The sequence below is a fragment of the Osmerus eperlanus genome, chromosome 7 (assembly GCF_963692335.1).
Source record: "Osmerus eperlanus chromosome 7, fOsmEpe2.1, whole genome shotgun sequence".
Classification (NCBI taxonomy): Eukaryota; Metazoa; Chordata; class Actinopteri; order Osmeriformes; family Osmeridae; genus Osmerus; species Osmerus eperlanus.
Genome location: NC_085024.1, coordinates 13,837,098 through 13,853,906, shown reverse-complemented (window position 1 = coordinate 13,853,906; position 16,809 = coordinate 13,837,098). Strand labels below are relative to the sequence as shown.

The 16,809-nt window shown below is 51.8% G+C and overlaps 1 protein-coding gene across 1 annotated transcript in view; it reads left to right on the top strand.

The window, feature by feature from the left end:
* The first annotated feature begins 1,871 nt into the window (after positions 1–1,871).
* Positions 1,872–16,809, top strand: part of rspo2 (R-spondin 2) — a 42,970-nt gene continuing 28,032 nt past the window's right edge. Inside the window, exons 1-2 of the mRNA XM_062465038.1 lie at positions 1,872–2,273; positions 2,565–2,878. Of these exons, the coding sequence (XP_062321022.1) occupies positions 2,779–2,878 (100 nt within the window). The 5' untranslated portion in view covers positions 1,872–2,273; positions 2,565–2,778. The remainder of the gene's footprint in view (positions 2,274–2,564; positions 2,879–16,809) is intronic.

Sequence of the window (16,809 nt, the reverse complement as noted above, 5' to 3'; positions counted from 1 at the left end):
TATTTGGTGTAGTGGTCCTGTGCCACATGACACATCACATTCACCTTCACAGTGGCCCCTACAAGGTTGTTTTAGTCCCAAGTCCAGACCAGCTCCAGACTAGCGGCTAGCGGAGTAGCAGCCCTCCAACCACACTGGCCGTCACCCTTCCCTGAATAAATAAACAAACAATGCCGGGCGAAAGGTCACTCGGTTTTGGTGAGGAAACGTCCATATTTTCCGTGTGTGTTTTTTATATAATGTTAGAGGTTTTCCCCCAAAGATGGTTTGCAAGCTGTTCCTGTGATTAAATGGAACACTTGCATTGTGATTTTTTTTTATTGCTTGAGGTTAGACGTTGCTCTGTCTAGAATCAGTGAAAGTATGTTTGGCAAGTGAAATTCAGACATATCAAGATGGAAGATGGATCTCTTTTGGGTGGGCGTTGCGATTTGTATTATTTAGGCCCAGTTTCCCAGACATGGATTAAGCCTCGTCCTAAAGTAAGATAAAAATGTAATGCACGGTTTTAGTCTGGGACTAGGCTTAATCCATGTATGGGAAACTGGGCCCTAATGTTTTCCCCTTCACTGTCTAAATGTGTGGAGTTTGATCGTCTGTGTTCTGTCTGGAAACGTCTTGACATTACACAAACAGGTCCGCCTGAAATAAACCTCATATGATATGCATGTTTACTTCTGCTCCCTTCATCGACTCTGGGCTGTGTAACTACTTGACACGAACATATGTGTCGTTTACAACCAACACTGTTACACAAATTATTTCCTGGAATAAATAAAAGATTAAGTGCCACACCTAGTGGTCGGACGGAGTAGAGCATTTACATCTCAGTCGTCATCTCAGGAACAGTGGTGTCCATGAGTGGCACCGTCGGGATGAATGATGAACCAAAAGTAATGAGATAAAACGACCTGCGTGCAAAACAATGGATTTACAGGAAATAGACTGTTAGTAGGACCACTTTTGTCTTACAAAGAACTCTTGACACTTTTAAACATAGTGCCGACTCTATTTTATCGCACTTAAATTATTTATAAAATAAATCGGTGAATGGATTATAGCCAATTTCAGAACACAGCCTCGAATTGATGGAAAATACCGCAAACAAACCAATCCGATGCAATAGGCTACTTGTTGACGCTTATTTACATAGTCTATGTAGCCCAATATAGAAAATTGTGATGTGATTAGTGCAGTTCTAAAACTAATTTGGTGTAATTTTGATGATTGGCGTGACTGTATTTAAATAAGAACACCAAAGAAAGTTGAAGTCTTGAAAGTAGGCTAGATGAGCTGGCCGTTTTTACATCATCGTTGATCAACACATGTAAGAGCAGCTCCTTAACGAACCATGACCGTCGATGCTATCTAAATGAACACATTAACTTTGAGCTTCATGTGTCCATCTTGAATGGTCATCGGCAACATCCCAGGTGTAATTTCGGCTTTAATACACATTTTGGGTGACGTCGACGAAAATCCGGCAGGCCTGTTTTATTTTACGCAGGTAGCTAGTTATTTGGGGAATAACCTACTCATAATGAAATGGGAAGTCAAAGAGTCCCGGATGTGTTTGTGAAACTTCGATCTATAATCATTTGGATTAGGAGAGGGTAGAGTATAGGTCATCGAATTCGCAACCTCGGGTGATTAAACGCCCACCCATTGTTCTGCTTAATTTCCCTCTCACATCAGGGCTCCGGTAGGCTATCTTTGGCCCCTAATACAATCTCGTATCCGGGGCACCTCTGTTTGGAAGGGATTCGGGCAATTTAATAGAATGTGACATCCTCAATCTCTAACAGAAAGAAAAAAATCCTTCACTCTGGCCAAGGGGGCTTCTAAATCTGAGCAGCCCCACACATCTAGAAATCTCCACGTCACGAGAGCAGCTATATGAGAAAGCACCCAAGCATCAGGACCAGTGCGAGTCCTCCACTTTACCTCGACTACGCGCCGCAGATGCACACTTGGAGAGATTTTACTAGATTTCAGTCTCTACATTCAAACAGAACATTTGATGGACTCTAAATTGCAGTAGAAGAGTTCGCTAACGGAGAGACGGCGCCCGCTTTACTGGGAAACACAGGTAAACGGAATAAACTCAGATCGGAGCGCGTCAACTGAGGAAAGAAAATAGGCTACATTACCGCTATTCTCGGACCGCTGTTCTCTGAAGAACAACTTTTCACAACGAGAGTGATGCTGGATGCTCCTACCATTCTCTGGTATTCGGAAGGAACCTAAATTGACTGAAGCTTCCATTCATGCAGGTAGTTTATGTTGTCAAATGTAATCCAGTAGTCTATAATCACATTGTCTTCCGTTAGAGGGTTATACGAAGTGATTTAGGACGTAACCACGCCGTTGTAGATAATTTCATGTAGGTTATTTTGATAAACGTGCATACGTAAATTCACACGTGGGAAGAATGCTTGGATTATCTCATTGCTCTTCGTTTTAGTGTAGCCTACAAACACAGTTAAGACAACTGTCCGTTTTTTAATAGACGCTGATCTCGTTAGTTGTTATCACTTTAACCTTCTTCATCAATCTCTCCACAGCTCTCAAAGGGACTTTTGTGATTGAATGATCCCTGTACTTCTTCATAAAATGATACTATCCGGCGGTGAGATACTATGTTACCGCTGCTCGTTTAATGTTTGACACGTTGGAAACATTCAAGAAACTGGAGGACACCGAATCAGAGAATACAACCCGAGTACCGTCGGCGTTTCTTATTCGACATCCATTCGGAACATCAGACCAGCCGCCCAGATGCAGTTTCGACTATTCTCCTTTGCTCTTATCGTGTTGAACTGTATGGAGTACAGCAACTGTCAAACGCAGTCGCCTCGTTGGAGAAGAAACAAGAGAGGTAAGGCTATCATTGCCAGCGTATAACACCCTTAACCACTGGGAACGTTGAACGGAATAAGTTGTGGATAGTTTTCTGGACCTCAACAATTATGAATGAATATATCTGAAGTAGACTCTCACATTGATATGTTGATGCACACTCTTGGCAAACTGAAAGGAGCGTGTACGATGAGGAATTATAATCTCAGGTAGCCTACATCAACTATTGACTATTATCCATTACGCACTGACTGTTACAGCGCACAGTTGGCAATCCAGCCAAGTCCGGTACACTTCTTACACGGACTGGTTAGTTTAGTAGTTCAGAGCATACAATTTAGTAGGCCTACCGTTTATAAATGTGATTGGTAAACGTGCGCTCAGGTAAAATCCTTGGTGGCGGAGTTTACATGTCTACATTGCAGCAAGTCAATCCTGGCTATCGTAGCAAATTGATTATATATGGGTAATTTGTCATTTTACTATCCAGCACGGTGCTTCACAGTTGGACTATTTGATTATTTGAAAGCATCCTCTTACGCGTAAAATCCATCTGGGGTTTTCCGCCAAATTATATTTGTTAAGAGACTGGCAGGCTTGCCTGTTCTTAGAATAGCCTAGGTGATTGTATATTGGAACACAAGTGCCACTGCACATATTTTGTCAAACAGACTGCTCACGTTCCACCGTGATCTCAGCGCTTTAACGTGTCGGACTATCATTGCCAACAAAGACCGAACTGTATCTTTAATTAAATGTGGAACTTCCAGTGTGGCGACGAGATGGGACAGAGCCGCTACTAGTGTTGCTCTATCGCGAAGCGGCTTAGGGCAGATAGAAAGAGTTGTATAATGAATAGATGCCATGGGAGCCCCTTCCACTCTCATGTGAATTGGCCCTATCCTACTCCCTAAGCTGGTTTTAATTGATCTCATAACCACAGAGTTATCTTTGAACAGTTGGTACCCGCATAACAATCGCCCCTGGGGAAGCGCGGGGGATTTATCCCCCTTGGTAAATACAGAGAGTGGGAATGAATAAAATGACGGTGGGACCAGTTGGCCGGCTGTTGCAGACCCCCTCTGTGCCTCCGCGACACAAGCAAGGTCCTAAGGGCAGCGCCAAGGGGGACTAGCGAAGGTTAATCAAAGGGTGTGAATTCTATTCTCATTGATTTCATGCTATCTTGAACAGAAGACATGGAGCTCGAGGGGGGCGTACCGACTGCAGTTAAGAGGGTCCTTCTTTCACATTTTTTTTTTTGGGGGGGGCTTGTAAATTACAAGACAATCACACATTTAATCCCATGCACTGCGTGCCACGAGGAGCCTGCTCTTCGCGAGCCCTCCGCTGCCCATCTGCAAATAATCAAGCAATCACCGCGGGGTACTGGCACACACGTTTCTCTGCTCTTCAGATTTTCTATAAGGATTGTGTGATCTCAGATACTCCGTAATATAATTTTCTTAATGGGATCAAACTTTTTGGCGCAGTTCAACTTTGAGCTATGTTGTATGATGAGAGGTCGTAGAGGTAGCAAACAGTAGTTGCGTGTTTGTGGTTTAGGGCATGCTTTTTTGGCTTGAGGGTATCATGTATAATTCTTTTAATATGTATGTGTGCCTCGAAGATTGTGTGAGAGAGAGATATAGAGAAAGGGAGAGCGAGAGGGAGAGATGGAGAAAGAGAAAGGTAGAGAGGGTGGAATGAGAAGTTGAGGGAGGGGGGGGGAGGCGAGAGAGAGCAGCAGGTTAACTCGCCCATTTGACCCTGAGAACAGCATGAGGCTTAGCTGTTCACATGTTGACCTTCAGTAAGCTCTCTGAGCCCCCCTAGCTGGATGCTCCAGTCGACACACCACAGCCCCCAGCCCACCAGCCCCCAGCCCACCACCCCCCAGACCACCACCCCCCAGACCACCACCCCCCAGACCACCACCCCCCAGACCACCACCCCCTAGACCACCAGCCCCCAGACCAGGGGGGTGGCTGCATGGACCCACTCCAGCTGGAGGAAAAGCGTGGGGGAGGGGGGTTCTGGAAGGGTCGGGTTCCTGTTGTTCGCGAGCATGTTCGAGGCTGTGAGCGACAGCTAGCATGGGGGGGGGGGGGGGGGTGGCGTACGGCCAAGCCTTAGGGGCTGCCTACTTCCTCTATTCATCATGATTATTTAAAGAAGTCCATGGGAGAGATCACCGTTCAATAGACTCGCAACGCTTGGATATTTTCCTTGCCCTCAAGAATCCAGTGACGGCTTTATATACACACTGTCTGGCAATCAGCTCTCTCTCTCTCTCCACAACCCTGCGCACTCTGCTTCAACTCAATATGAGTTGGCCACGTTAATCTCCCCAGACACGCGTGCTTTATGCATAAAGAAAAATATCCTGTGTGTAGACTAACAAATGTCTTTACCTGAAAGGTATTCGCTGGCCGGGACATGTCAAGCCTTTGGCGTTTATATTTATGGCTAGCTTAGCCTAGTGGAGTGTAAGGGAGGCCGATTGAATCATACCGTTATAATGAGCGGGGCTACGAGTGGGGGGAGAGCAAGGGTAGGTTTCTCTCCGGGCCGGTCCTCTCTCACAGGTTCCCACACCGCACGACTGCATCCCCAGTTCAACAAGAGGTTTTCCCTCTTCGTAAAAACAGACGAAGAAACATATTAAATTTACACCTCCATGGCCCCCCTACCCCCCACCCAACACCCCCCCCACCCTGCCTGCTAGAGCAGGGGAGTCTGTGCCAGCGTGGCCTGGGATGACATCATAGCTACACTCTGCAGTTATTACTACTCATAATGACACCTTAGCTGCACTCTGGAGTATTACTGGTCATTATGACATCATCGCTGCACTCGCTGAGGTACTGATACTCGTAATGACATCCTAGCTGCACTTTGCATTATTGCCACTCGTTACGAACAAAGGCTTACTTCCTCATGATGACATCACACCATAGGTAGAGTTTGAAGTAGGACTTTGTGGTTGTGTAATGCTGTGGTAATGATGCCATCTGCTGACTGTGTGAGACCTGGGCATGGCAAGGCCATCCAGCAGGAGAGAGGAGCAGCGGAGGCGGAGCCGGGGGACTTACTGTCATTTGTATTTCGTGATCGGACAGGGACCCCCTTGTATCTTAGCGAGAACTTTGAGCTTTTGGTTTTGGAAGAGTCCAAAGCTCCGCCTCCCAGTAGATATACACGTGTGTGTGTGTCCCCCCCCCCCCCTTCTGTGTCTCTCTCTCTTTTTACTCAGTCTCTGTTTCTCTCTCACTCATTTACTCCTCCTCTCTAACTCACTCAGTCTCTCGCTCTCATACAGACACGGACACACACGCATACACACACACACACATACACACCATGAGTTATGGAAACCAGGGCTTTATGTGCTGAGAGCTGAAAGGGTCCCAGGTTGGTGGGTGTAAGTGTTAATGTTGGATCCAGCAGGATAGGTTGATGAAGTGGCTGCAGGCTCCAGGCAGCCTCCCCAGCCTCCTCAGCCTCCCCAGCCTCACCCACCTTCCCCAGCCTCACCAGCTTACTTTTCCTCCCCAGCCTTACCACTTCCCCAGCCTCACCACCTCCCCAGCCTCACCGGGTTCCTTAGCCACACCAGCCTGCCCTAGGAAAAAGTGAAGGAGTGCCACAGATGGCATGTCTTTTAACAAGGCTTTTTCACATGATGCCACGCTAATCCCCGGGATGGGAGCCCTGCGTCCTGTCGTGTGTGTGTGTGTGACTGCCTTATTCCACCATGCGTCTGCCCTGGCTGCTTCTTAGGAACCCTGTACGATGTGCATCAGTCCATTTCCGCGCCAACCGGCCCGTGGAACGATCGCTTTACGGAAACGCTGAAAAGCGATCTGAGGTTGGCGGTGTGGAATAGCAGTAGCCCCAAGTCCTCGCAGGCTCAGCCACCAGTGAAGGGGCTTTTTAGGGATGAGAAGAGGGGGTGGGGGTGTGGGGGGGGGGGGGGCTGGAGGTGGGGAGGGAGGGGGGGGGGGGGACATATTTAAGCAGATCAGTTGAAGAAGGCTGATTGTGAACTGCATCACCTGAGAGGGATTATTGCAAGCCTAGCCCTGACCGGACTCCCAGCCTCCGTGCTGAGGAACTGAGTTCCCTTTCTCTCCCAGCCCCCCCCCCCCTCCCTTCCACACACACAAGTGCCCCAGCAAGCGTGTGTGCGTGTTTCACTTTGCATCCAGTATCATTTCTCTGTCGAAAATAAATCGAATTATAAGTTCTACATGTTGTCTTTGTTATAGTTCTACGTATTATAGAACCTGGAAAGGTTTCTGAAGGGGTTTTCCAGGGGTTCCCCCACAGATCCACCTGAAGAACCCTCTATGGTGCAAGAAAGTGTCCAGTCCCCTTCCAACTGAACTTGCACAATTCTGGCTCGGAAGAGACGACCCAAATTGTTTGGATTAGTACTTTTTAAATCACAACATATTTTAGGCACAAAGTATACAGTATGTTGTTGCAGTATGTATGCTCGTTTTGCGAGCAGAGAATAGAGAATGTAGTGTCTCATTACCCACGCCCCCCCCCCCCCAGTTGTTTGATGTGTGAGCACTGACTGAGGAAGATCTGTTTCGCACGGACAAGTCAGATGAGTGTTGTAACACTTCTACCGGTTTCCATCCGTCAAGTCACAGTAGAGAGCCGTATGTGTGTGTGTGTGGACTCCCTCTGTGTGGAGGGGAATACTCGGGGTGGGGGGGGGGGGCGATCCTCCCCCACCCTCCATCATTGTCATCAGAGGAGCCCAGATGCTGGCCGCCCTAAACTCCAAACAGATGGTTTTCTTTCAGGCTACATTTTACCACTCTGTAAAAGTTCATTTTCGGAAATGTGAAATAAAATGGACTTATTATATAAATCTTATAATACACTCCATATTTCCCCGTGGTGATTGGAAACTGCGGTGCTGTAGACAAAAGGTCCAGTGTCCCTCCCCCCGGTGCAAGGCAGAGTTAGTATCACTCACCTACGTTATTCTCTTAATAGTACAGCCGCCTATAGCAATTACACCTTAAGACGTTTCCTTATAAAGCTACTAAATATGGCCAGCCAGTTGGGTTCCATAGTCCAGAGTTTATTGGGCTGTAAAAATTCTAATGTGGGAATCGTTTCTAAGTGGTGTGCATAAAACAACAACACAAAAGAAGCATTTAAACAAACCATGAGTCATGGGAGGTTTCACAGGTACCGGTCCTGGCCAGGACAGGAGGGGAGGAGGGGACAGGAGGGGAGCGCAGGGATAAGAGGAACAGGAAGAACGGAGAGGAAGAGGGCAAAGGGGAGGAGAGGGAGTTTTGAAAAGGTTCAAACGGCGACAGCACTCAGGTGTAAAGGCGACGCGCGGCCCGGGGAGGAAGAGGAGGAGGAGAGCGAAGGGGGAGGCTGAGGAGGGGAGGAGGAGGAGGAGAGCGAAGGGGGAGGCTGAGGAGGGGAGGAGGAGGAGGAGGAGTGGGAGGCGGATGGTTGAACAGCCAGTGTAGTGTTACTGCAGTGAGCCCCAGCGTTGCTCTTGTTGGCCGTGTCTGTGTGTGTTCCTCTGTGTGTCTGAACCTGCTCTGCATCGATCTGCAACGACTGGTAATAGGAGACATGGAGCCCCCCCCCCAACCCCCCCGAGACACACACATACCCACACACACAAATACAAATACAGGGTCAGGATGGACCCAGACTGGGCGAGGGCCTAGCCCAAGGATGGTTCTAGGCTGGGTTAGGGGCTGAGCCTGGTGGGCCTGCGGAACACAGAAGCCCTGGTGTTTTTTTTTAATCAGGCACAGACAGGGCCTGCTAGTTATTACTGGACCCCGCCGCCGAGCTCATTGTCTGTAGACAGACAGACAGAGAGAGAGAGGGAGGGAGAGAGAGTGAGGGAGAAGAAGCAGGGAGGGCGGGGGTAAACAGAGAGAGAGAGAGATAGCGTGCGTGTCGGATGTACAGAGGCCTCCGAGGTTCATCCGCCCGACATCAGGGCTGTCGGAGCAGCGGGAGAGGAGGGAAAGGGACGGGGGGGGAGAGAGACAGGGAGAGGAGCGGAGGAGCGGGCGAATGAGACGTTACAGCCGTGTAACATCTGGACTAACCGATGAGATGGCTCATCAATCACGGAATGAATCTCCCCCGGCGAGAAGGAGCGTCTAGCACAAACCGGAGTCACACGGTTAGATCAGGTGGGTGAAGTCTGGAGTAGGACATTTCCCGTCGGGGCGCAACAAAGCATTCGGAGGCGCCCGCCCCTCCGGCATGCTTGGTAATGCTCAACAAGTGGACCCTTCCAGGGCTGCAGCGGGACTATCCCTAGCTCCGCCAGTGGAGGGCCCGTCTGGGGGCTGCTGTCCTTGTTTTTGTTGGTCTTGCCGTTGTTTGTGTTGACTCGGGGGCTCTGTGCTGTTGTGTTCTTGGCTCTTGCTGAGAGAGAGAGAGAGAGAGAGAGAGAGGAGAGAGAGAGAGAGAGAGAGAGAGAGAGAGAGAGAGAGAGAGAGAGAGAGAGAGAGAGAGAGAGAGAGAGAGAGAGAGAGAGAGAGAGAGAGAGTGGTGGGATCTCCCCCCCCCCGTAACTAATCTGTTTGGGGACTCTTCGTTGCCTCAGTTGTGGTGAGTTTCAGCATTCTCTGCTCCTCATGAGCCCCCCCTCCCTCCCAGCAGGGGACCCAGACACAGAGACCAACCTGTGGTAGGCAGATTGGTACACAACACCCCCCCCCCCCAACCACCCCCCCCCCCCCCCCAACCACCCATCCACCCTAAAAAAAAAAACTGCAAGGAGAAAAGTCCATTAACATTTTTCAGATTCCGTCCTTTTCCCCAACATTATGTACACTTGTGTTACATTTTGGCTGGCTTCTCCCCAGCTCAGCATTATTTGATTTGAAGCAAAGCCAGGTCTGAGCAGCCCCCCGTACCACCCCCACCCCACGTGTAAACATGTGTCAGCTAGCCCTCCTAACTGATAGGTGTGAGGTATCTGGGGTCGGCGCGTGGAGCTAACGTGTTTACCAAGCTAATGGCTCCAGAGACAGGACCGACCCGGCCCAGGAATGGACAATAGCCCGACAGACGGACTGGGGCTGGTTATCATCATCAATTATATCACACAAACACACACATACATACACACGCACTTAAATGTTAAAGGTCTTTTTAGTGGTGAGCGAAGCTCTATTTCCTATACACACACACACACACACAGACACACCATACATACAGGACGAACAGCATCATTCCACCCTGCGTTTTCGGCCCCCACCCCTGCGACCCATAACAACTGGCAGCACATGAAAACTCATTAGTTGTGTGTTGGTAGCGGCGGGTGCATAGCGGCAGCGTGTCGGCGCCTGCCAGGTGGGCGGGTCTCTCTACATCGCCACCCCTGCAGCCCCATCATGCCACCCATGGCTGAGGATGGCAGGGTGCCCACCTGTTAATCTCATCCCTCCGTATCACATTATCTAACCCCCCCCCCCCCCCCCCCCCCACACACACACACACACACACATACACACACACGCCGTCCACCAGCCCAGAAACACACATGGTGAGATGAACTTCCTCCTGGTTTTGCTCACTTTACGCTTCAGGTTTTGTTCTTCAGGCCTCGGGGTTGGGGGGCTCCTGCCTGTCCCCCCCTGCCCCCCCCCCCACACACACACACACACAGCCCCCCCCCCCCCCCCCCCACAGCCTCCCTCTGTCCCAGCACAGGGATCAGAAGGCTCCCAGCCCAGGCTCAGTACCAGCTCAGCCTGGTTCTTCATATCCCGGTTCAATGCTAACACCCAGGAATGCTGCTTTAGTACCAGTGCTCTGTGCTCTCCCTGACTCCCCACAGCCACAAACACATCCACGGCTCCTCTAATAGACCGTCATAATCGGAGGCTTCACGCTAATGCTTCCATATCCTGATGTGTTTCCAGAGACATTCTGGTGTGTGTTTCCAGTAGTAACGCCATTCGGTGTGGAATGATGAGTGTTATTAGATTCGACTCTTCTATTCGTGATCGAATCTTGCTAGATTCGCGGTCGAATCTTGCTCGACAGCTGATCGTATGTGGCCGAGCGGTTTGCTTTCAGGGAAACATTTCCAATGCCTTATCATCATCGGAAGTGACGATGACACAACGTTTATCGAGACGGTCACCAATAGATCACACGAGAGGGGAGGAGGGGTGAGGGAGAGGTGAAAAAAAGAGGGGGGGAGGACGAGCGAGGATGGGCAAGGAGGGGGCGCGGAGATGCAACGGCGGAGGGGCGGGGAGGGAGGGGGGAGGGGGGGGGTGATAGAGGGTCGAGGAAGGGGTGAGGTGGGGTGAAGGATAGGTGGTGTGTGTGTGTGTGTGTGTGTGTTGGCTGAACGAATGCCGGGAAGGGGAATGGAAGGTGGGGGCTGGGGGGTCGGTGCGTTGGGGGAAGGGGGCTTTGATGTCGGAGGTGTTATAGTGGGGACCATATGTGAAGCCAAGACCGTGTCGTAGTCATCTCCCTCCCACTGTGGCATCCACTTTTGACCCTTGAGACCCACTCTGATCTTCCTGATGGCAGGGGCGGAGGAGGGGGGGGGCGGGGGCAGGGTGTGGACATTGGGCCTTGTTAAAGGGTTAATGGGGTAGAACTGTTGCCTGACTCATGTTCACCCCTATCTGTGTGTGTGTGTGTGTGAGGGGGGGGAGGGGGGGCGCGGTCAGACAGTCCAGGGGAAGACCCCTCTCTCTCTCTCTCTCTCTCTCTCTCTCTCCCTCTCTCTCTCTCTCTCTCTCTCTCTCCTCTCTCTCTCTCTCTCTCTCTCTCTCTCTCTCTCTCTCTCTCTCTCTCTCCCTCTCTCTCTCCCTCTCTCCCCCTCTCTCTCTCTCTCTCTCCCTCTCTCAGCCACGTGTGAGCGAACGAATGACTTCCTGCGTGTCGGGCCGCAGGTGTGAGAACGAGGCGTGAGGTTTATGAGTGATAAACCACCAACAGGTGTGCTCGCTTCAGCTACGGCGCCTCCTCCTTCTTTTTGCTCTCCTTCCAGCCCTCCACCTCTCCTCTCCCCCCCCCACTCTCCTCCCAGCCCTCCACCTCTCCTCCCCCCCACTCTCCTCCCAGCCCTCCACCTCTCCTCTCTCCCCCCCACTCGCCTGCCCCGTCAACAACTCCTCTTCCCCGGAGAAAAGCAAAGTTTAACACGAACGTCTCTCATCTCGAGAGGAATGTAAGCAATTGGAAAGTCTCTCTTCAAGAAGGACATGGAGACCCAGAGAGACAGAGAGAGAGTGAAACAGAAACAGAGAGAACGAGAAACAAAGAGAGAGAGAGACAGAGACAGAGGTCGAAGAGCCCCAGAGCCGATCAGAAACATAAACCGAACTCAAAGTGTCCTGCTTGGCTCGGACCCAGACAGTGATAAGTCCAACGTGATGACGCACAGCTCGTCTCCCACAGTGATCCCACTCGGCGGGGTCGTAAACGGCCACCTGCTCTAAGACCAGGTGGAGGGGTACGGGCCAGTCAGTGGGTGGGTGAAGGTAGTGCTGCAGTGGGAAAGGGAAGAGGGCTCTGGAGGGAACAGACCCATCATCTAGCCCACATCAACCTTATCAGAACCCATCTAAGAGTTTAACCCGGTTAGGCGTTATCTAAACAGGCTGTCTGAGGTGACGTTGTAGAGGCTGTTGTGTTGTCTATCCTGGCTGCCATGCTGCAGGGTTTAAGGGGTCGCTGTGGTCCGAGCAGCAGATCTAGGTCAGATACATAAATCTAATAAGAGGTGTGTTTGATTTTCTCGGAGTCGCTCGTCTAAATCCAGCACCCTTGCATTTGACAGCTCGTGGGTCCAGCAGGGCCCTACAGCGACTCCACAGGGTCTCCAGCTTCTACTCTTACAGGTCTCTCCGAGGCCAAGGTCGGTCTCACTCCAAGTGTCCCATCGGCTTAAACTGAGCTCTCGCTCTCGCCCATTGGGTACCTACCCGTGGTACCCAATGGGCGAGAGCGAGAGCTAGCTCTGGAATCCCACGGCGTGTTCTGAGGTGTGGTCAGTCGTACGAAGGGGACGGCTCAGTTTGGGACATCTCTCTGTTTTCACTGGAGAGCAAGATGAGGGTCCAGCCTGCTCTCCAGCCAGGTGAACTGATCCATTCCTCCCTCCAATGTGTGGCTGCCCCCCCACCCCCCCACCCCGGAGCCTCCGGCCTTGGAGCATCTCTTCCTAGCCCGGAAACCGCTCTCCCTACCCCCCAAAACCCCTCTTCCTGTCCCCCCCGGAAACCTCTCTCTCCCTGCCCCACAGCCTCTCTACCAGGCCCCTGAGCCTCGTCTGCTGGGCTGGGGTCCCTCTAACTCCCCGGCTCAGCTAATAACTCCGAAAACAAATGTGTTTGTGCAGACACATGCTGGCGAATCATTGTAAGCAGCGGGATTGGACTAAATTATAACCACGTGCATGCAGTACGATCTGTTAAAGTCAACTGGGAATAAAAAAGCTCGACCCTAAAGCCTTGACTGTTTCCAGCTGGGAAGGAGTGGGGGGCGAGTCCAACATATTTTCTTCTAAATTGGAACAGAAATGTGCCTTCAGCACAGCGAGCTTCGCTACCATCCTTCGTTGTTTTTGTTTTTTTTTTCTAACGCAAAGTGTGACTTCTAGGGCCGTGACAAATAAAGTCACATGCTTCACATGTGGGAGGTTTGATGTCGTTTTCCGTGTAGCGACTTTAACAAGCCAGGACAGTGTTCTCCATGCTGGGGCAGGCTGGGTGGACGGTCGGAGGGTTTTACTGTGTGGATCTGGGTTTGGCTTTTCCGCTTGGAGTCATGGAGGAAAGAGCGCTACTGAGAACCATGAAAGGTTCTCCAGTTCAGCCTTCTTCAGTTCAGGGAACCCTATTTAGTTTGCTTTTAAGTCGAATCTTTTATTGGGCAAAAACTTCAAGATAGTACCTTTTATGGACCTGTTGTAGATAGCAGAGACATTAGGAAAGAGAGAGAGAGAGAGAGAAAGAGAGAGAGAGAGAGAGAGAGAGAGAGAGAGAGAGAGAGAGAGAGAGAGAGAGAGAGAGAGAGAGTTGGACACGTTAAAGACAGAGAGAGAAAAGTCTCAGAGGTTGCTCCGAGCGAGAGACATGCAGGATCCCGTAACCGTAACAACCCACCAACTGTGAGAAATCAAACCGCTCTCTCTCTCTCTCTCACCACCACCAAAAGCAGAAGGATGGTAATGGCCTCCACGCTGTGAAACCAACTCCACATCAGATGAATTAGAGTGTGTTTCTGTCTGAGGTTTCACTTTGCCATGTCTTCGCCGTTCACCTCAATAAACTTCTCATGAAACAATGAATAAAGCTGTATAGCTTCTCAGTTGATGCTCTGGCAGGACTCCCTCTCTGGGGCTGCCAGTATGTAGCAATGTTGTTGTGTGGACAGTATACAGCCTTGGGCAGCACTCTTTGCCAGGGCTGTTAGATTTACATACCAGGGTTCCCCAGAGGTGCACTGGGGACGTATGAGAACACCACTTCTTGTTTTACCATTGTTATGCCTAAAGACTTTCAGTTGAAATCAAACACCCAGCTCCAGCCTCAGCCCCAGCCCCAGCCCCAACCCCAGCCCCAGCCCCAGCCCCAGCCCCACTCCTGGTGTACAATAGTGGACAACCAGTTCCGTGTGTGATTCCCACAGGGAACAATCAAACTCCTCACATAAAAACAAACAGAAAAATGGATCTGCAATTTGCTTCTTTATAGCTCAGGGTTGCAGGGAGTCCTAACGAAGCGGTGGATGATGTCATGGAGAGCGGTAGGTGCGTGAGAGGGAGGGAGAGGGAGGGAGGGCTCGGCCGCCCCGGGCTGCGTGTGAGGCTCTGGCAGCCTCTGGCAGAGGGGGCCGTCACGCTTTCTCCAGGTTCATTAACCTGGCTCTCTGGAGCTCCGACGGGCCTCCTGGCCGGCGCCACGCCTGAGCGAAGGAGACGCCACGCTCCGAACATGCCCCCCCCCCCCCCCCCCCCGTCAGACGCTTGGCTACACGGCTGGTGACCTGTACGAGTGAACGACCACACAGCATGTTTACCTGAGTGGGCCTGGACTGGGCTGCACCGACGCGAGCTCCTTCTAACACGACACACCTCGCAGGTTTCTCTGAGGATAGGGATAGCTGCTGAGTTGTGGTGGTTATTGGTAGGGGTGTCCAGACAGAACTGCCCACGGGTCGCAGTCGCGGTGGTGATATGTTCCCGGGTGGGACTTGGGGAACAACTGTGTAGAGTTGTCAAGTGAAGAGCAGTGAATGGCACAGAACTCTGTTCCGGTTCACGGAAACCTGCGATTCTTCTCCAGCAGCTCAAACCCCCCCCCCCTCCCCCCCTCCTCAACCTACTAACCCCCCCCACAGCCATCTTCTCCCCCCCCACACACAACCCCCCTTCACACACACACACACCCCGGCGTGTCTCGCCGCCAGACCGTGTCTCGCCTCGTCTGTGGCATGGAGAAGAATGTCATTAGAACATGACATTCGGGAGCGTCGCACCCCCCTTCTCTTTGTGACGACTTCCCCCCCTCCCTCTCCCCCACGCACGCGTCGAACGCCGCACAGCTGCTGATATCGGCCTCGCCTGAAACAGAGACGAGAGCCTCGTGAGATGAGGAGCCGGGTTTAGAGCCCCCCTCCAGCCCCCCCACCACGCATATGTGGTGTCTTCCTCTCGGAGGTTCAAAGACTCTCCCCGGGCTTCTCTAAACACAATAGCGGAGGAACAGAGGCGTCGTTAGCGAGCCGTCAGAAGTGGCGACGGCAGAGATGTTTCGTTTCAAGTCCTGTTTACTCGGTGGTTGAAACCGTAAACTCTGGCGGTCTATCTCGGGCCGAGTGGGATGGGGCCGCGCGTAATGGCTCTGCTCCTCGCCGCCATAGAAACAGAGGGGGGGGGGGGGCAGTGGGGTGCCAAAGCGTCGGCGATGGCGTCGGTTTTGTCTAGGAGCGCGGAGAGCGGGGGGGGGGGGGGGAAGAGACGCCACAGATGTGAGGCATCGAAGGCAGACGGGCCAGCATGTGTCCGCGTTCTGACACATGCTGGCCCGTCTTACACGTTGGTATGCAAACAGTAACAGGCCGACGTCAAATCTCCCAAGGCGACGCTCCGTTGTCACTAAACAGACGCTCTGGGGGCCAGTATTAGGAGGAAGCCGCTGTCAGTTGGGAAGAGACAGAGATTCCTCCGGTCCTCCGGGGCTCTTTGATGGTCGCCTCTCCGGAGCATCTGAGGAAACGTTGGCGTTGGCGGCTGTTGTTTACGCGCCAAGATGCACAGCGCTTGGCAGCTCTTTTGGCAGGAAGTGTGGCGTACCAGGCGAGGAGTCGGGCGGGGTCATGGCGGTGGTGGTGGTGGTGGGGGGGAAGGGGGGGTGGTTCTGACTCAAAGGTTCATTGGGTGTCCCAGACCTCAAATGGTCAAGGGGTCAAATGCAATTTTCTAATAGTCCTGTCTTCCTGTCCTGCGTGTGTCCTCTTCTCCTGTCCTCCTGTTCGTCCTTAACTCAGGTTGTCTCTTCCTCCCGACCTTCCTTCTCCCCACTTCCCTGTCCTCCCGACCTTCCGTCCTCCATTCTCTATTCCTTCTTCCATTCCTCCCTTCTTCCCCCACTCCTGCCCCCCCCCCCCCAAACCCCTCGCGCCTCCACAGAAGTTGAAGCTAAACTAGATATCCATTCATACAAAAGCATGAACTCCCACCGCCCTTCCCTGTCTGTTGTCCTTAGCAGCATCCAGCTCCTCCCCAGACCTGGGGCCTGGGGTGATGTTGAGGAGGCAGCCTTCCATCCAAGACTGACTGGGGGACCAACTGGCGGCAGTAGAACGGATGTAGAACGTGCTAGAAGCTGTCTGGGCAGACCGGGTCGGGACGTGAGTTGGAGCTTTGCAACTGCACAGAGACCGGATTGTGAACTTCTCCCC